This window comes from Megascapheus bottae, chromosome 25 (genome assembly GCF_031878675.1).
Source record: "Megascapheus bottae isolate mThoBot1 chromosome 25, mThoBot2.hap1, whole genome shotgun sequence".
Lineage (NCBI taxonomy): Eukaryota > Metazoa > Chordata > Mammalia > Rodentia > Geomyidae > Megascapheus > Megascapheus bottae.
The window spans coordinates 23,047,723-23,068,587 of record NC_143533.1 but is presented as its reverse complement, the minus strand read 5'-3'; the positions used below and the strand labels follow the sequence as shown (position 1 = coordinate 23,068,587).

At 48.2% G+C, this 20,865-nt stretch overlaps 1 protein-coding gene across 1 annotated transcript; it reads right to left on the bottom strand.

Moving 5' to 3' along the window:
- Positions 1-11,477: 11,477 nt before the first annotated feature.
- Positions 11,478-19,463, bottom strand: Ccdc32 (coiled-coil domain containing 32). Its single transcript, XM_090318605.1, has 4 exons — positions 19,183-19,463; positions 16,762-17,015; positions 13,455-13,611; positions 11,478-12,347 (listed from the first exon to the last, which is right to left on the bottom strand). The coding sequence occupies exons 2-4, from the start codon at positions 17,006-17,008 to the stop codon at positions 12,206-12,208; spliced, it is 546 nt and encodes a 181-aa protein (XP_090174731.1). The 5' UTR covers positions 17,009-17,015; positions 19,183-19,463; the 3' UTR covers positions 11,478-12,205.
- Between the last annotated feature and the right edge of the window lie 1,402 nt (positions 19,464-20,865).

The following is a 20,865-nucleotide window of genomic DNA, read 5'->3' as shown; positions in this document are numbered from 1 at the left end:
CTCTGAGTACCTTGGAGAGATGGTGTTATATCCAAGTTGTCATATAAATATGTGTGAAATTGCATAAAATGTTAAAGGGCAAACAGGAACAATGAATCCTTGATTTCTTTATATTCTCCACAGGAACTAGCTGTGCCTTGCACAGCAGGGTTCTGCTAAATATGCATTGATTTCTGATGGATTAAGGGGGAATCAGATTTTGTTTTGATGGTGCCTTACCTCATGATGCTCTGAAGTATTTATTTCAATAATTGTATGTATTACAGGCATCAGTCCCATTCGTAGATTATTTTTTCTTCAATTTTTTCTTCAGTTCTGCAAAAATGCCCTCTGAGTTTTCTGTCTTTAATTCTGAAACTGGATATTAGCCAAAGAACTACGTTTGTAAATACAATTTATTTATTTATTGCCAGTCCTGGGGCTTGAACTCAGGGCCTGGTTAGGGTCTTTTTGCACAAAGGCTAGAGCTCTGCCACTTGAGCCACAGCACCACTTCTAGCTTTTTTTGTGTATGTGGTACTGAGGAATCGAACCCAGGGCTTCATGCATGCTAGGCAAACACTCTACCAGTAAGCCACACTCCCAGCCCAGGGCCTACATTTTTGTTCTTTATGTTAATTAGAGCAGAACAGATAGCTAGGAATATTTGTTTGATTAAGAGGACATTCATATTTTGCTGTATCATTCTTGCTTATATATTGTTTTCTCCCCTCCCCCCAATCTTGAGGCTTGAACTCAGGACCCGGGCACTGTCCCTGAGCCTCTTTGTGCTCAAGGCTAGTGCTCTACCACTTGAGCTACAGAAGCACTCCTGGTTTTTGAGTAGCTTTTTGGATGTAAGAGTCTCCTGGGCCACGAGCGTAGCCTAGTGGTAGAGTACTTGCCTAGCATGCACAAAGCCCTGAGTTTGATTCCTTGGTACCACAAACTAAGAAAAAGTCAGCAGTGGTGCTGTGACTCACATGGTAGACCTCTAGCCTTGAGAAAGCCCCAGGGCAGTGCTCAGGCCCTGTGTTCAAGCCCAGGACTGGGGGGAAAAAAAAAGTGTCCAAGATCAGTGCCCTGAGTTCAAGTCCCACGACTGGCAAAAACAGTGGCTTGGAGCAGTGATCCTCAGATCTCAGCCTCCTGAGTAGCTGGAATTACGGGCGTGAGCCACCAGTGTTCAGCTCTGGTTTATCTTGTGTACAAATGTGATGAAAGAAAGATCAATAGCATGCAAGAAATGTTTTATAGAATCTTAGAAGAAGGTGCCAGGTGGTGATGGCTCACGCCTGTAATCCAAGCCACTCAGGAGCCTGAGATCTGAGGATTGTGGTTCAAAGCCAGCCTCGGCAGGAAAGTCCATGAGACTTATCTCCAATTAACTATCAAAAAAACCAAGTGGGGCAATGGCTCAAAGTAGTAGCCTTGAGCAAAAGAGCTCAGGGACAGCACTTAATCCTTGACTTCAAGTCTCAGAAAGAAGGAAAGAAAGAGAGAGAGAGAAAGAAAATAGCATAAACTGGGTGCTGGTAGAGCACCAGCCTTGAGCTGAAAGCTCAGGGACAGCTCTGGGCCCAGGCCCAGAGTTCAAGCCCCACAACCAACAAAAAGAAAAAAAAGAAAGAAAAAAGAAAAAGAAAAAGAAAAGAAAACAACCAGCAAAAACCTAGACTGGAGGCATGGCTGAAAAAGAGCACCAGCTGAGTAAATACAAGGTTCAAACCCCAGTAGTTCCCCCAAAAAAGAGAAAAAATAAATTAAAACTACATTACACATATTTTTTCAACCAAAAGTTGGGCTTTTATGTCACCCTTTAGGAGAAAGTATGAAAAAAAAGTATAATAAGGTAACACCATAGCACAGAATCATTTCCCAGTATCTCTCAAAAGGAAAAGTTCTTTGAGCCTGCAAATTTCACTTCTAGCAATTTACCTAACAGAGGTATCTTACCTAGTGAATGAGTCATTGCTTTATCATTTGCAATAGCAAAAGCATTGGAAATACCCTACACATCTACAGATAAGAGACTGGATAATTAATTTATGGCTTAGTAATACGGTAGGATATTGTATTTTTGTTTTTCATGAGAAAGTTCTTTGCGAGCTGATACATTAAGAGGAAAGAGGGGCTGGGCGGGGTGGCTCACGCCTATAATCCTAGCTACTCAGGAGCCTGAGATCTGAGGATCGTGGTTCAAAGCCAGCCAGGGCACTGAAGTCCAATGAGACTCATCTCCAGTTAACCCCTAGAGAACCAGAAGTGGAGCTGTGGCTCAAGAGATAGGGCGGTAGGTAGCCTTGAGCTGAAGAGCTCAGGGACAAAGGCATCGCCCAGGCTCAGAGTTCAAGTCCCATGACAAAAAAAAAAAAAAAAAAAAAGGAAGAGGCTCCATTTTATGTAAAAAGGGGAGAGTATTTCGGTGTGCTTCTTGGTGGCTAAAGAAAGTGCTCAAGTCTGGGCCCTCAGTGGCCTGTAATCCTAGCTACTCAGAAGGCTGAGCTCTAAGGATCAAGGTTTAAAGCTAGCATAGGCAGGAAAAGCTGTGAGACTTTTATCTCCATGACCCACCAAAAAGCTGGAAATGGTATGGTGGCTCAGATGGTAGAGCGCTAGCCTTGGGCACAAAAGCTCAGGGACAGGGGCTGGGAATGTGGCTTAGTGGTAGAGTACTTGCCTAGGATGGAAGAAGCCCTGGGTTCAATTCCTTGCTTTGGAGAAGGTGGCTTTTGAGAACTCAGTCCTGGGTCTTTCCTACCTTCTTTCCTCCCTTCCACCTCCACTTCCATTCTTAGCTGGTTTACTGGAGCTAAGCCAGCCCTGGCTGGCTTTGAACCTTGATTGCTCCTCAAATCTTAGCCTTCTGAAGAGGCAGGATTTTAGGTATCAGCTTCTGTTTCTTTTCTTTCTTTCTTTTTAAATCATCGTGCATTTTCTCTGCCAGTTCTCCTCATTATCAGATGGGAAGCAGATCTCTAATATTTCATGTTTAAAAAGGCTCCTAAATCAGCCTTTCTAGAAAATCTGGTTAGTGTACCATGTATGCAGCAGTTTATATAAATCTCTCATCTGCTTTGATTGGGAATTTCTCAAGCAACTAACCATAGATTTCTGTAACTTGTCAGATGTTCATCCAGCATTTTTTTTTTTTACCAGTCCTGGAGCTTGAACTCATGACCTAGGCTTTTGAGTCACAACACCACTTCCAGCTATTTCTGTGTAGGTGGTAGGGAGGAATCAAACCCAGGGCTTCGAGAATGCTAGGCAAGCACTCTATCACAAGGCCACACACCCGGGCCCAAATCCAGCATTGTTCACCTTGGTGATAACTCAGATATAATTTAAATGCTAAATAATAGTAAGTTAAGTACAGTACAGCTCACTCATACCAAAATGCCATAAGAAATGAAGCTATAGGGGCCGGGAGTTTGGCCTAGTGGTAGAGTGCTTGCCTAGTATGCACAAAGACCCGGGTTTGAGTCCTCTAATAGGAAAACCAGACGTGGTGCTGTGGCTCAAGTGGTAGAGCACTGGCCTTGATGAAAGCCCAGTGGCAGTACTAATTCTTGTGACGAATTAGGAGTCAATCTCTTGTGTCCCCCCCACCCCTTCTTCCTTTGCGGTGTCACAGAGTTAGTACCATCCTGAGCCACAAGGTGGAGCTGCTGTTTGCTATTCAGCCCATGAAGGGCTCACACAACAACCTTCCTGCCTAACCTGGGAGAGAAGAGGGCCTGGTGCCCAGCTGCTAGGAGGAGGAGGAGGGCATACACAAATACCCCTTTCCCTGGAGGAACTAAGCTTTCCCGTGTGTGTGTGTGTGTGTGTGTGTGTGTGTGTGTGTGTGTGTGTGTACTCTGTGTGTTTTTCTTTTTAAACTGGGACTTTATTTTATATCCTTTTTATCTTTTTATACACATATTGATACCATAGTGCTGGAATTTGAACTCAGGACCTCGTGCTTGCTAGCACGCATGCTACCACTTGAGTCACTTGCGTAGCTTCAGCCCCCATTTGTTTTATTTATTACTTTTTATTGGGTGGTGGGGGTCCTTTTCTTTTCTGGGGATTGAGCCCAAGGTGTTACACTTGCTACGCAAACGCTTTGCCACCGAGTTACATCGCAACCCTTTATTGCATTCTTTTCCTTGCTGATTTTTCCAAATTTTTGTTTTTGCTTTGTTTTGTGTGCCATTTGTGGGGCTTGAATTCAGGGTCTCTGTCCCTGAGCTATTTTACTCAACTCTAGTGCCCTACCACTTGACCCACAGCTCCACTTCTGGCTTTTTAGTGGTTAAATGGAGATAAGAGACTCACGGGACTTTGCTGTTTGTGGTGGCTTAAACCAAGATCCTCAGATCTCAGCCTCCTGAGTAGCTAGAATTACAGGTGTGAGCCACTGGCAACTATTTAAAAATAGATATTCCTTTTAAATAAACTATTTAAAAATGATGGTAGATTTACAGACAAGTTGTAAAGCTGATACAATGAATTGGGTTTCTTTAATCTAAACATCAGACACGCTCAGATATTTGTCATCTACAACATAGGTGTGTTTTCCAGAGTGGCTGCACCGTTTTCTCCCCAGCACTGCAGGAAAGTTCCAATTTCTTTACATCCTAACCAATATTCACTATCTTTTTTTTTTTTGAAGTGAACTGTAAAGTGTTTTAGGAGAGGACTATGCCTTCAATGGAATATGAAACAGTCATCTCTTCAGTGAGGATTTCAATGACTTTGACCCCAGCACCAATTTGGCATAGACGTTGGGAGGGCTTCGAGTTCTGTTTCTAGGCTTCGGGAGGCATACTGAATTACCTTTGACCTTTAGGTCTAGCGTTGCCAGCTGGGGTTGGTGAGTTAAACATCTGTTATTGCAGGGACTATTTGTTGACTCAGCTTAGGCTGGAATGGAATGTTTCATTAGTGCCCTGGCTGGCAGGTACTCTCAAAGAAACTACTTTGTCACACTCCTGCAAGGTGGCAAGTTTAATTACAGCATTTCCTCTCGCGGACCTTGTCATGTTGTCCTCTGTTTTCATTTCCCTCTATATTTATATTTCCTCCTTGCTCCTGGCTAACTTCTACCTTCCACAACCCCCACCCCCAAAGACTCGAGCCCCTGAAATGGGGGATGGGAAGTTAATTCAGCCTTCCGCTGCCTCCAGATGGTTCTAGAAAAGCATAGGCCTGTGTCAGGACTTCCTTGTCGTGTCCTTGGGTCTCTGTGGGTGGAGCCAGCTGGGAAGGGTCTTTACTTTGGACATCATAACCAGCCATAGTTGTGTTTGAGAAACAAGAGACACACTGGTTGGGACCACACAGTGGTACGTGTGGCAGCATGGTAAAGTCCCGAGTTCAAGCCCCAGGACTCAGCCCCACCCCGCCCACCCCCTAAAAAAAAGGATCTGGTGTTTAGTTGGTACCCATGTGGCCTCAGATAATTGCCGTTATCTTCCACAGCCCACACCTGGCAGGGCTGAAGAAGGGAGAGGGATGAACTTCTCTGGAGGATCTGGAGTGCAAAGCCAGGGAATCCAGGCTCTGCTGCCAGCAAGACAAACGTGACCCAGAGGTGACCAGAGCTCTGCCGAAGGGAGAGCAGCCCGGCAGGGTCACGGGAGATGAATGGAGTGGGGAGCTGGGTGGAGGTGGGGGCTTGAGAGTTGTCTGCAGGAAGGGCAGCGACCAATTCAAGGAAACCAGCTCACCTTGTGTGAGGAGCTTGTGGCTGCAGGGCTATTATCATAAATCTCCAGCTTCCTGTAGCATCTGGTTTTATAGCTTGCATCCCACAAGACTCTTACAGCCTCGCACCTTATATTTATAAAGCTCTCCACAGTTTAGAGAGTGTTTTCATAGCCAAGCCTGGGTGGCTGGCATCTGTGTTCCTAGCTACTCCGTGGGGTGAGATCTGAGGAGCGTGACTGGAAAAGCCTGTGAGATTCTTATTTGTTTGAGTTGATTTTTTAATTTCAGTGGTGGCGCTCCTCCACCACTTTGAATCACAGTTCCACTTCCAGTTTCCTGGTAGTTTATTGCACTTTCCTGCCCAGGCTGGCTTTGAACCCTGATCCTCAGATCTCAGGTTCCTGAGTAGCTAGGCTTACAGGCGTGAGCCATCAGCCCTCAGCATGTGAGATTCTCATCTCCATTAAACTGGAGCTGTCGCTTCCGCGGTAGAGAAGCAAGCCTTAGGCAAAATAAAAGCTCAGGGACAGCGCTCAAGCCTGAGTTCAAACCCTAGGACTGGTACACTCACACACACAGACACACACACACACACACACAGACACACACACACACACACACACACACACACACACACACACACAGGTCCTACATGACATGTATGTGACCTTATCAGATCTTCCAGGGTGTTTACAAGCTGATATTCCCAAAAGAGAATTTTCAACCTATGGCCAACTCCCAGGCTCTGCCCCTTTCTCTCTCTCACCTGGTTCAGGCTCTTTATCCAACTTCTCCACAGGACAGAAAGAAAAACAACAAAGCATGAGAACAACACACCCACATCCTTGCTGAAGCCGCCCTGACGCTGGTGTGCGTTTTTGGTTTATTTAATCGTTCCTTCATCTTTCTTTCCACCACATGGTGTCCCTGAGAAGCTCTTGAGTGGCAGCTAGTTCCCAGGGAGGGGCTCCTGCCACCTGAAGTCGCCCCAAAACAGACCCCAACTCATGCAGACCCAGTCCTCCAGCCTGAGGCTAGTGGAGCCAGGAGGCCCTGTGGCCCTGACCTCTGCTGCAATGGAGACTTGGGGACCTGGGGCCTCTCTGGCTTCCAGAAGCCCTAATGAGCCGGACTGAGAGGTAAATTAACACCGTTCTTCACACACATTGCACAGCACAGCTGCAGCTGGAGTGTGTGTGGGGGGGGGCGGGGAATGGGGCCCCAGGCTCCTCTTTCCACTCTGCGTCTGCCTGCGCCACTAGAGTCTTGTTCCAGGCAGGGTGGAGAGGTGGTTTTTGTTTTGGGGGCTTTTTTTTTAATTTTTATTTTGCCAGTCCTGGGCTTGAACTCAGGCCTGAGCACTGTCCTTGGATTTTCTCAAGGCTAGGGCTCTACCACTTGAGCCTCTGGCTTTTTTCTATGTATGTGGTACCGAGGAATCGAACCCGGGTCTTTGTGCATGCTAGGCAAGCACTTTAACCACTAGGCCAAACTCCCGGCCCCCGAGTTTGTTTGTGGTTTTTCTCAGTGGTGAGGATTCTCCCGTCTGCAATTAGCCCGGATGAGACTGAAAGGTGGAGACATGACAGGGACAAATGCCACGTCCCTGCCCCCCACCCACTACCATATAGCTATGCCCACTGGCACACACCCCAGTGCACCTTCTTGTAAGGGCCAACAACACTCACAAATCCTCAGGGACCTCGGAGCCGTAGACAGAGCCACAGGCCCACGAGACCCCGTGTCTCCCCGGGAACACAGCCTTCGGAGGAGTGGCCGGGGTGGAAACGAGACAAGAAAGTTCCACTGGGACACACAGGGCTGAGTGGGGCACTTCACCAGCGTGATCCCCACTCCTGCCTGCCCCATCAGGTACATAGCAGACGCTCCTCAGCGTTAGCCTCAGAAGCCCTGGAGCCGAGCCTGGCACGAAGGCCAAACCAGAGGGCTTGAGTAGAGCCAGGGGCTGAACTACGTTTAGGAAGCCCTAAAAAGGAGTGACCGGAGCCCTGGACTTCACAGAGTGAGCAAGCTAGAGGAGACGAAGGGTTCCAGGCTTGAACGTATGGTCTGAGGCCCAGGGAGAAACCTCAAGAGGAAAATAGGGGGTCTGGAGATGTGGCTTAGTAGTAGAGTGCTTGTCTAGCATGCACAAAGCCCTAGGTTCGATTCCTCAGTACCACATCAACAGAAAAAGCTGAAAGTGGCACTGGGGCGAGGCCACAAAAGTCCGTGAGACTTTTTTTTTTTTTTTGCCAATCCTAGAGCTTGAACTCAGGGCCTGGGCACTGTCCCTGAGCTTCTTGTGCTCAAGGCTTGCACACGACCACCTGAGCCACAGGCTCTACTTCTGGCTTTTTCTCTTTTTTTGGTGGTTAATTGGAGGTAACGCTCGTAGACTTTGTGGCCCAAGCTGGCTTTGAACCATGATCCTCAGATCTTAGCCTCCTCAATAGTGTAGGATTACGGGTGTGAGCCAGCAGAGTGCCAGCAATTAGGATTGTTTTCAAAAGAACTGTGTTCTGTTTTTCCTTGTCTGTGTTTACTCCTTAGAGCAATAGCACCGTTGGAGTGTGGAAATGTGATGTTGATGGACAGGTATGGGGGCCAGGGATTCATTCTCCCCCCAGCAGCTGGCTGGGTGTTCAGGTACCCTGTGGCATCCACCAGGGGGTTCAGTTAGGGGAGTATGGTGAGCCCCCGTGCACGAGTGCATGCATGTGTGTGCACACACGCCCACATGTGTATGTGTGTGTTGTGTGTGCCTTCACTCCTTTCTCTCTCCCTCCCTCCTTCCCCTCAGTCCAGCCCAGACACGCAGAGGGCCAGGCCAGAAGGAAGCACTTGTTATTTTTCTCCTAGTTCCTGGACACTCAGGGAAAGGTCAGGCCTACCGGCTGGCTCATCCCCTGCCTGGCCCTGCCCTGCCATCACCATGACAACAGCTGAGCCTTCCATGTCCTTTGCCACCTCAATTCAGCACCCAGGGTCCCAGGCTCCATTCTCAGAAGGAAAAAGAAAGGCCCATTCTGCTGGGGATTCTGTAGTTAACAGGATCTCTGGGCATACAAACAGACGACAGACAGACAGACAGACAGACGGACGGACAGGTGTCACAGAACCAAAGGGACCTAGGCACTGAGAACACACAAAAAAGTGACAGCTCCAGGGCCAAGAAGGACTGAAGGACGCATGAATTCTCACACAGCCTGAGACAAAGAGAAAGAGACAAAGGAAGGAAGGTCCACAGATACCCCACATGCTGGGAGGGAGAACCCCAGACTGAAAGGATAATGGACAGGGGAGCCAGGGAATTAGCTAAGAGAGGCAGAAACCAAGGAGGGGTGAGGGAAGCCATGCCCACCCATGCACGTGGGTGTGCATTCTTGCAAGCACACACATATCCCTTCTTTGCCCTAGAAAAGCCCTGGATTCCACTCACCCCAACTTCATGTTAAGTTTCTCACCTTTCTGTGGTATGAAATGGGCATTGGAACAGAGAAAGAAGGATTTTTTTTTAAAGGGGGGGCAGGGCCGGGAGTTTAGCCTAGTGTAGAGTGCTTGACCAGCACGCTGAGGACCTGGGTCAATTCCTCAGTACCACATACATAGAAAAGCTGAACGTGGTGCCGTGGCTCAAATGGTAGAGCTGTAGCCTCAAGAAAGCCCAAGGACAGTGCTCAGGCCCTGAGTTCAAGGCCCAGGACTGGAAAAGGAAAGGAAAGATAGAAAGAAAGAAAGAAAGAAAGAGAGAGAGAAAGAAAGAAAGAAAGAAAGAAAGAAAGAAAGAAAGAAAGAAAAGAAAAGAAGAGAAAGACTGTGCCTCTCTGCTCCCACCCCCTGCATGTCATGGTGTGCTCTCTTCTCCCTTTCTGTTTCTCCCTGCTTTGCTAAATAAATAAATGAATGCATGAATAATGGAAATAATAAATGTGAACCTAAGAGGAAAGCTCCTGGAGGAAATTAACATAAAGGCCAGAAGAGCCAGCTGAACAACCAATTAGAACCAGGTAAGAATGTGGGGTGAAGGCGAGGGAGGGAGGGAAGAGAGATGTTCATTTCAATCCCCATTTCATACCACAGACAGGTGAGAAACATCGGATGAAGTTGGGGTGAGTGGAGTCTGGGGCTTCTCTAGGGCAAAGAGGGTGTGTATGGGTGCTTGCGCTGGGCCAGGATGTAGCAGGCTAAGAATTTTTTTTTTTGCCAGTCTTGGGGCTTGAACTCAGGGCCTGAGCACTGTCCTTGGACTTTCTCAAGGCTAGAGCTCTACCACTTGAGCCACAGCACCACTTCGGCTTTTTTCTATGTATGTGGTACCGAGGAATCAAACCCGGGTCTTCATGCATGCTAGGCAAGCGCTCTACCCCTAGGCCACACTCCCAGCCCCTAGTTTTGAATTTTGAAGGGAGTCTTCACTGTGTGCTGTGGCTGGGTGTACTGGGGATGGGGGGGGGCGCGATTCCAGAGATCCAGAAGTATCTCCAGGACATCTTCTGGCCTTCGGGGAGAGGAACACTTGGCAACAGCTGGCACGAGTTTTGTTGATCCACTGTGCCCACGTCCTGAGTCTATTTCTGGAGCAGTTAGAAGATAGAAGCTGTGTCATTCCTGCCCTGCCCCTGCCCAACTCTGGGTGACGTGCGTATGTGCCAGGCAGCTAGCTTTCTGCCCTGGCTCATCCCCTGGGTCCCTGGGGTATGGGAGGTCATTACTGCGTTGCTTCTGTTGCTAATTACACTTTGCTGGTTCTGTGGGTTAGCCCTAAATATGTGTTCCAACTTTGTTTCACTGAGGCTACATGGAAGGAAGAAAGTGAAGGGTGAGGCCGGGGGCCTGTGGCTCATGCCAGTGATCCTAGCTACTCAAGAGGCTGAGATCTGAGCATCTCAGTTCAAAGCCAGACCTTGCAGGAAAGGCCCTGAGACTCATCTCTAATTAACCACCAGAAAACCGGAAGTGGAGCTGTGGCTCAAAGTGGGTGCATGCTAGCCTTGAGCAAAAGGAGCTTAGGGATGGCACCCGAGCCCTTCGTTCAAGACCCACGATGGACCAAATAAAGAAAGAAAATGGAGCCAGGAGCGTAGCCTAGTGGTAGAGTGCTTGCCTAGCATGCATGAAGCCCTGGCTTCAATTCCTCGGTACCACATACTCAGAAAACGCTGGAAGTGGTCTGTGGCTCAAGTGGCAGAGTGCTAGCCTTGGCCAAAAAGTGTCCAAAGATAGTGCTTAGACCCTGAGTTCAAGCCCCAGGACCGGCCAACAAAGACAGATAGACAGACAGACAGACAGTGACGGGTGATAAAGCTCTCCCCACTCCAGTTTTCTGGTAATTAATTGGAAATAAGAGTCTCACGGACTCTTTAGTCCCTGGGCTGGCTTTGAACCTTGATCCTCAGATCCCAGCCTCCTGAGTAGCTAGGATTACAGGCGTGAACTACTGCACCAGCTTTTTTTTTTTTTTTTTTGCTGGTCCTGGGGGTTGAACTCAGGGACTAGACTCTGTCCCTGAGCCTCTCTGTACTCAAGGCTAGCACTCTACTGATTGAGCCAAAGTACCATTTCTGCCTTTTTCCGTTTATATGGTACTGTGTGACTTCATCAAGGCTAGGCAAGCACTCTGCCTCTAAGCCACATCCCCAGTCCTGTTCTGGTTTTTAGATGGTTAACTGAGAAAGTGTCAGCCTGCCTTGGCTGGCTCTGAACTATGATCCTCAGATTTTTTTTTCCCCTCCTGAGTAGCTAGGGTTATAGGCTTAGGCCACTGGCACCTGGGAAGAAAAGCTTTCATAGAGAGACGATGCTTAGTTTAAACATTTATTTGAACAAGAATACAATAAACAAGAATTGCAGCTATAGGCAGGAAGGCTGGGGAAGGAGCAAGTGTAGCACAGGCAAGAGTGCCAAACAGGGGTGTGGTACCCGGTGGAAAACTGGGTGGGGGGGGGGACGCCGTGCATGAAACCAAAAATATCTACAGAGGTTCAACCACCTACATTTTCACACTTCTTTCACCCATTTTCTCCTCAGGGAATAAACCAGACAAGGGAAAACCCCGTGTCCCCAGAGCCCCTGTCCTCATTGTGGACCTGTCAGAGTGGCCGCACACGCTCATTTTCCCCTCCCTTGGCCCCACCCACGACTGACAATGCATCAAGGAAATCCTTGGACCCTGGGCATGAATACCCAGAAGAGGCGAGGAGAGAATCTGGCTCATTTAACTTAGGCCTCTGGGTCTCCAGGCACCGTCAACTCTGTTCTCAGTCAGATCCCTGACTCGCTACCACTTGCTCAGACAGGTGAACTGTGGCACACACAAGAGAAGAGTGTCTGGGCCTGGCAGGCACTGGGTCAGTCTGCCCATCTGAGGCAACCGCACCTGCGTGCCCGGAGTCAGTCCCGTTTGCTTTGCGGGGTGGAAGTTTGAGCTCTGTCCCTTCTGGAGTTCTCTCCTTGCTGTTGCGCTGCCACCACCAAACGCTCCTCATTTCCCTCTGGACCCCAGACAGCTGCGCTGGCCGGGCCGTGTCATTTATTGCTCTGCTGCCGGTGGCTTGTCATCCGTGGCGGCTGGCTTCTCCACCTGTGATTCCGGAGGGATCAGATACTGCACCTCCTCTGTGCTGATGGCCACTTTATCTGGCTGCAGCCACCTCTTGAAATGTTCCAGGGTGCTAGGAGAGAGCAGAAGGGAAGGGTGGCTGTGTCCGATCTCCATTCATTGCTAACATGAGAGCTCAGTGTCCTCTGCTCCCGCCCACCTCCCGTTTCTCCCGACAGTGGTTTTGATTTGCTGCTCATATGGGAAGAATGGCATCCTGGCATCCTCTGACAGCTGTGTGGCTTGGCAACTTCCAGGCATAATTTACCCCCTAGCAGGCACCCTGCGAATGCAGAGCCTCTGAAGGCTCCATGAGAATAGCTGGAGACCTGATTCCTCAGTCTTTTTCTTCCTCACCCTGAAGATCTGGAGCGAAGCTGTCAAGAAACACTCAAATAGAAACCAAATTAGTAGCGAGGCAGAAACCCGCGCACCTCTAACCCTCTCATACCTAAGGGGCCTGGGCTCAATGATATATAGTACTCATTTATTGGCATGCAGTAGTATGTACGTGCGTGCGTGCGTGCGTGCGTGCGTGCGTGCGTGTGTGTTGGGGATTTTTAGTCTATTCCCACAGGAAGTCCCCAGAACAGAAGCTCTAAGCACCAAACATCCCCACCTCCAAGGAATGGCTCTTTTTGTTTGCCTGTGTAGAGTAGGAAAGGGTGATTGGCAGATGCATGGTCCCACCCCCATCCTAAGGATCTCAAATACAGTAAAATGGGGCTGGGAGCATGTCCTAGCAGTAGAGTGCTTGCCTAGCATGCTGGAAGCCCTAGGTTCAATTCCTTGGTGCCACATATGCAGACAAAAGCTGGAGTGGTGCTGTGGCTCCAGTGGTAGGGTGCTAGCCTTGAGAAAGCCCATGCACAGTGCTCAGGCCCTGAGTTTAAGCCCCAGGACTAGCCAAAGAAAAGAAAAGAAATACATTAAAACAAGCCTCGTGCCTCACATCTGTAATCCTAGCTACACAACAGGCTGAGGTCAGAGGATGGTGACTGACTTGATGCCAGCCCAGGCAGGGAAGTCCACCCAAAAACCAGAAGTGGAGCTGTCCCTCAAAGCGGTGGAGTACTAGCGTTGAACAGAAAATATCCAGATCCTGAGTTCAAGCCCACAAACCAGCACAAAAGAAAACAAACAAACAAATAGACTAGGAAGTAGCCCGGGAATCAATTACCTCTCATCAGAGTCAAGTCCATCCACAAAGAACTCTGATGCTAGCTTCTCCTGGAGAAATCGATCCCAGCACTCCTTTTTGGCTTGGGCCAAGGTTCGAAGCATGTCTTTGGAAGTCACTTCTTCATTCAAGCCTTTGATTCTCCTCAGTTTTTTCTCTACCAGGAATAGAAGTAGAGCTTAGTGCTGGTGGCTCATGCCACTGAGATCTCAGGATCTCAGTTCAAAGCCAGCCCAGGGCAGGAAAGTCCATGAGATTCTTATCTCCAAATAACCACCAGAAAACTGGAAAAGGCAAAACTGGAAGTGGTGCTGTGGCTCAAAGTGGTAGAGTGCTAGCCTTGAGCAAAGAGCTCAGGAACAGTACCCAGGCCCAGAGTTCATGCTCCAGGACTGAATCCCCCCCCCCCCCCAAAAAAAAGAGCTTCGTACGAAAGGGAGTGTGAAATAAAGTGTTAGCCACATCTGAAATGCAAAGTGACAACCTAGTAATTCTCTCACTGCTGAGGGCCATTCACATGGCCCTGCAAGAATTTTTGTTTTTTTGCCAGTCCTGGGCCTTGAACTCAGGACCTCAGCACTGTCCTTGGTTTTTTCTCAAGGCTAGAACTCTACCACTTGAGCCACAGCACCTCTTCCAGTGTTTTTCTTTGTATATGGTAGCTAGGAATCAAACCCAGGTCTTTGTGCATGCTAGGCAAGCACTCTACCACTAGGCCAAACTCCTGGCCCCTTTGCAAGTTGTGTGTGTGGTAATGGGATTTGAACTTAGGGTTTTATGGTTGGTAGACAAGGGTTTTGCTCAAAGCTAGTGCTCTATCATGTGAGTCAAATCTCTACTTCTGGCTTTCTGATAGATTTTCCTGCTTAGGCTAGCTTCCAAACACAGTCCTCAGATCTCAGCCTGTGAGTGGCAAGGATTATATGTGTGAGCCACTAGGGCCCAGAGAGAAACCCAATTTTTTGTTGTTGTTGTTGGTCATGGGGCTTGGACTTAGCCTGGGCACTGTCCCTAGCTCTTCAGCTTAAGGCTATTACCCTACTCTTGAGTCACAGCGCCACTTCTGGTTTTCTACTGCACCCAGCTGGAACCCAGTTTTTTTTTTTTTTTAAGGCAAACCAAAGAAGATTGAACATACCATTTTTTTCCCCTTCAAAATAGCCTCATCGTGTATTGTATGGAATAAATATTTAGCCCCAGAAAAAGGAAAAGCCATAGAATCTCATAAATAAATCAATGGAACAATGGCATGTTTCCTTGGAATCACAGGCGCCCAGCAGGTATTTCTGTAAAGAATGCTGGTTTTCCCTGGCATGACATGTGTATACTATCATCTTTTATTCAACTCCTTGAGAATAATGTCTCTGAGGACTCATTGCTTTTTCTTCTTGGTACAGTGACATGAAGTGCTTTCCGCACCTCATGAGAAAGAACCAGAGAACATGATGAACCACCCATGGTTCATCAGACACTGAAATTGACTTGAGGAGAACCCGACAGTAACAGACCTTTAAGATCTCTATGTGTGATTAAATTCTTGATTTAGCTGGGCGCCAGTGGCTCACGCCTGTAATCCTAGCTACTCAGGAGGCTGAGATCTGAGGATTGTGGTTCAAAGCCAACCCAGGCAGGAAAGTCCATGAGACTCTTTATCCCCAATAAACTTCTCAGAAAAAGTTGGAAGTGGTGCTGTGGCTCAAGTGGTGGAGTGCTAACCTTGAGCAGAGAGGCTAGGGACAGTGCCCAGGTCCTGAGTTCAAGTCCCAGAACTGGCAAATAAATAAGCAAAGAAAAAAAGAAAGACAGACAGACAGAAAGACAGACAGACAGACAGACAGACAGACAGAAAGAAAGAAAGAAAGAAAGAAAGAAAGAAAGAAAGAAAGAAAGAAAGAGAGAAAGAAAGAAAATCTAGCCAGGTGTGGTGGCTCACGCCTGTAGTCCTAGCTAGCTTCTTGAGGGAAGCTGAGATCTGAGGACTGAGGTTCAAGCCAGCCCAGGGACTAAAGACCATGAGACTCTTATCTCCAATTAACCACTAGAAAACCAGGAGTGGCACTCTACTCAAGGGATAGAGCGGTAGCCTTGAGCTGAAGAGCTCAGGGACAGTGCCCAGGCCCAATGTTCAAGCCCCACAATTGACCAAAAAGAAAGAAAGAAAGAAAAAGAATCTTCCAAGGTTCTAAAAGAATTACCTGGATGTCAGAGCCTAACAGAAGCAAAACCCTTGCACTTGCTTTGAGAGTGACCCATATGGTTTCTCGATGTAGAGGTTTAATGTACTTTCCACTTTCCGTTTCAAGGACAATTGTAGAATGTATTTTCCCTTTTTCAGAACATGAGAAGGATGCCCCATTTACTTTCTGCCTTACCTTGGATCTTGCCCACCACTGGGGCTCAGTCCCAGATCACATTACAATGTCTCAGTCAAGGACACACATTGTACCTCAAGGTGATTTATCACATAGTGACAAAATGTATCTCAAGATTTATCACCTAGTGAAGTCATCGCTATCTTAACGAGTCCACTGATATACCTTCCAAAAATGACAAAATCATCTGGTAAAACGTGTCTCAGAATGCACCACCAGTGTTAAGTTACATATGTCTGCAGAGGAGAGGTAAATGTCTTTGTGTGTGTGTGTGTGTGTGTGTGCGTGTGCCTATTCTGGTGCTTGAACTCAGGGCTTGGGCACTGCCTGTGAGCTCTTTTGCTCAAAGCTAGCATTCTACAACTTGAGCCACAGCACCAATTCTGGCTTTTTGTGGCTAACTGGAGATAATAGTCTCCAGAAATTCCTGAGTGGACTGGCTTTGAGCTGTGATCCTTGGATCTCAGCCTCTTGAGTACCTAGAATTACAGGTGTTGAGTCATGGACACCAAGCTTTTGTGTGTGTGTGTGTGTGTGTGTGTGTGTGTGTGTGTGTGTGTGTGTGTGTGTGTACATGTGCAAGCCATTCCTGGAGCTTGAGCTCAGGGTTGTGCACTGTCCCTGAAATGTTTTGCTCAAGCTATATCAGTGGAGCCACAGCTCCACTTGGGGTATTTTCCTGGTTAAATGGAGATAAGAGTTTCACAGACTTTGCTACTCAAGGCTGGCTTTGAGATCTCAGCTTCTTGAGCAGCTGGGATTACAGGCGTGGGCCACTGGTGGGTACCCTGCTAGCTTCTGAATTTAAGAAAGGGGGGGGGGACTGGTGTGGTTCAAGTGTATACTGTCCATGTAGCAGTTGAGGCCCTGAATTCTAGTACAACAAAAAGAAGAGAAAATCGAATAAAAATGAGCATGCAAGCTATCTCCCTTACCTAGAGAGGCTAAATACACTTCTGAATCTTGCAAGGGAGCCCAGGGCTTTATAGCTGGCTGGGCTGCAAAGGCTGCTGTCTCCCGCTGTCCCTCGCCTATGGGGCAGGAATCCATGAAGGAGTCGGAGAATGCGTTGCTGGCAACATCATCCTGTGTAGGATCCGGCAGACAGGAGCAGATCTCAGCCCAGAGATCGCTGCCAGACCTCAAGGCGGCACGAGAGTCTACATTCTCCAACATTTTCATTTGGAATCTGAGGTGGAAAACACAAGTTCAAGTCAGTAAGGCCCAGTTCTGAGGACACCAGATTAAGTATGTGTTACTCACATTTATCGATTGAAGAAAGGAAACAGGCTTTTACAGTTTCTCTTAACAAAACTTAAAAAACAATGTCTTTTATGTACGCTTATGCCTGTAGTCCTAGCTACTCAGGAGGCTGAGATCTGAGGATCATAGTTCAAAGCCAGCAGGAGGCCATAAGTCCATGAGACTCTTACCTCCAATGAGTCACCAACAAGCCAGAAGTGAAGCTGTGGCTCAAGTGGTAGAGTGCTAGAGCGCTTGCCCAGCATGCGTGAAGACCCGGGTTTGAGTCCCTGGTACCACATACATAGAAAAAAAGCTAGAAATGGCTCTGTGGCTCAAGTGGTAGAGCTCTAGTCTTGAGAAAGCCCAAGGACAGTGCTCAGGCCCTGAGATCAAGCCCCAGGACTGGCAAACGACAACAACAACAAAACCCCCATAAGATCTAGGATATTGCTAGTATATACAACTAGCTGACTTTTTCCTCTAAAGATTTTCAAAATGCCACCGCTCTCATTCAATTAAATTCTGACGGCAGACAACAGATCTTTGTATTGTCCCATGCACTTGAAGATCGTATGACTGCTAGTTGGTAAAATATGTCCACTGAAGCTTAATGTCTCAGTGCTTGTTTCATGTACTGGCTTGGCTTTTATTTTATATTGTGTGTGTATGTGTGTGTGAGTGAGAGAGAGAGAGAGAGAAAGAAAGAGTTTCTGTGTGCATGAGGACTTACTGGGGCTTGAACTCAGGGCTTCTGCATGTTCTTGCTTGGCTTTTTTGCTCAAGGCTAGTGTGGTTCCACTTGAGCCACACTTCTGCTTCTGGATTTTTGCTTGTTAATCCTACCTAGGATGGCTTTGAACTCCAGATCCTCAGATCTCACCCTCCTGAGCAGCTCCAACTACAGGCATGAGCCACCAGTGCTTGGTTATAGATAGCTTGGTATTTTCATCAATTTAAAGATGAAGAGTCAGGTGTCAGTGGCTCACGCCTGCAATCCTAGCTGCTCAGGAGGCTGAGATCTGAGGATCATGGTTCAAAGCCATCCTGGGCTGATAAGTTGTGAGACTCTTAGCTCTAGTTAACCACCAAAAAGTTAGGAGTGATGGGACAGTGCCCAGGCCCCGAGTTTAAGCCCCATGCTGAGGCTGCTGAGCACGGAGGCTCACGCCTGTAATCCCAGTTTCTCAAGAGGCTGAGATCTGTGGATCTCAGTTCAAAGTCAGGTTCAAAGCCAGCTGGGGCACTACAAAGCCATGAGACTCCAATTAATCTCCAGAAAATGCGATGTGGGGCTGTGGCTCAAGGGTAGGGCGGTAGCCTTGGCCTGAAGAGCTCAGGGACAACGCCCAGGCCCAGAGTTCAAGCCCCATACCCCTCCCCCTCCAAAAAAAAAAAAAAAAAAAAAAAGATGAAGAAGCTGGGCCTGGTGATGCATGCCTGCAAAACCAGCACTCAAGAGGCTGAGTCGATACCATCTTACACTCCAAAGTAGTACCCTGTCTCAAAAAAAAAAGAAGAGGTGGCAAAGAAAGGGAGGGGAGGCAGGAGGAGGAGGAGAAACTGAGGCTCAGTTGGTAGCTTGCTCAGGTGTACATTACTGTATATGGTGTTCTGAGCCAAAAATCCTCATGTTGACTCCGCACTAGTACTCTGCGTGTTTGAGAAATATAGTGAAAGCAAGGACACATGGTAGGGCCACCCACACACCTCAGGGTGGCCCCTGTCAGGGCCACCTGATAGGGCGACACCCCCTTTCAAGAAAGGCCTGAGGAATCAGGAAGACTGCCTAGGTAGGGCAAGCTTTCCAGAAATCCGGGGTGACGAGTTCAACCAGGGCAAGGTCCCCAAGCCGGCGGGACAAGCTATGTCACAGCGTCCCCAAGTCTTAACACGCCCTACCCCAAACTCTGCTCCCCACGGAGTCCGCACCCCCCCCCCCCCCCCGCACACGCAGGGCGTCCGGAACCCGTGTCCAGACCCCGGGCCTCAGTCTCCGCAAACTCCAGGACTGGCCAGGCGGGATGGCTCGGCTCGTTGACACTGTCGGGGGTTTTCGGGGGCCTAGAGAAGAGATCACCCAACGCTGGGCTCCCCGGGCCCCGCTCACCTACCGCAACGGCCTGCCCCGCAGCAAGCCAACGCTCGGCTCCCGGCTTCGGCAGGCAGGCAGGAAGAAACAGGAGGGGTGGTGCCGCCGGGTGACGGAGCCAGGAGCCCTCCAATTGCTGCGCGGCCCCGTGACGCGCCGCGCGTTGATTGGCCAGTTGGAGGGAAGCAGGCGCAGAGGGCGGGGAGAGGGAGGAGCGATGGGCGGGGCTGCGGTTGCTGGGGAAACGACTTCCTCTCCCAGGCGTGGGGTTGATTCCGTGGAGATCTGAGCGTTCCAGCCATTCATCTACTGATTGGCTGTTTGGGAAGGGAAATCCAATGTTGAAGACCTTTACTTTTTCTTTTCTTTTTTCCTCCTTTAGCTGGTCCTGGGCCTTGAACTCTGGGCCTGGGTGGTGACCCTAAGCTCCTTTTGCTTAAGGCTAGCACTTTACCACCTGATCTAATGGCACCACTTTTCTGGTGGTTGATTGGACTTTCCAGGGCTGGCTTTGAACCACAATCCTTAGATATGAGCTTACAGGGGTGAGCTACCAGTGCCTGATGACCTTTGGTTTTTCTTGGTCATTGGAGATCTTTCTGATCCCTAAAGCCCTTTAAAAAACAAACTATCAGGGGGCCGGGAGTTTGGCCTAGTGGTAGAGTGCTTGCCTAGCATGCACGAAGACCCGGGTTCGAGTCCTTGGTACCACATACTTAGAAAAAGCCAGAAGTGGTGCTGAGGCTCAAGTGGTAGAGCTCTAGCCTTGAGAAAAATCCAAGGACAGTGCTCAAGACCAGGACAGAGCTTAAGACCAGGACTGGCAAAAAAAAAAAAAAAAAAAAAAAAAAAACTATCGGGCTGGGAGTTTGGCCTAGTGGTAGAGTGCTTGCCTAGCATGCTTGAAGACCCGGGTTCCATTGCTCAGTATCACATACATAGAAAAAGCCAGAAGTGGGCCGGGAGTTTGGCCTAGTGGTTAAAGTGCTTGCCTAGCATGCATGAAGACCAGGGTTCGATTCCTCAGTACCACATACATAGAAAAAAGCCAGAAGTGGTGCTGAGGCTCAAGTGGTAGAGTCTTGACCCTGAGCTCAAGCCCAGGACTGGCAAAAAAAAAAAAAAAAAAAAAAAAAAAAAAAAGATTGGGGCAACCATGACAGTTATAGCTTATGCTTGTAATCCTAGTTTGAGGATGAGATCTGATCTTTGAGGATCAAATCCAGCAGGAAATTAAAGTGAGACTTTGATCTCCAAGTAGCAACAACAACTGAAAGTGGAACTGTGTCTCAAGTGGTAGGATGTTAGCCTTGAATGAAAAAGCTAAGGGAGATAAATGTAAAGATAGGTTGTGAGTTCAAGACCTAGTACCAGCAGGGGTGAGTCATCAGTGCTGGACATAACACCATTCTTTTAAGTATACAATTGGACCTGGGAGCAAAGTTCAAGTGTAGAGCTCTGCTTAGCAAATTCAGAGACCTGATCAAACCCCAATACTGTCACAGTACACGAATAAATGAATGTAAACAATGAGACTGGAGTGTGTAGTTCAGTGGTAGAGTGCCTGATGCCCTGGGAAATGCAGCATGAGAAAAATAATTATGTGAAATACATATAATGTGATTTTTGTTGTATGCAAAGAAGATTCTGGTCAGATTTTTGTTGTTGTGTTTTAGTTTAGTTTTAAATAAAGTACTTTCAAGCA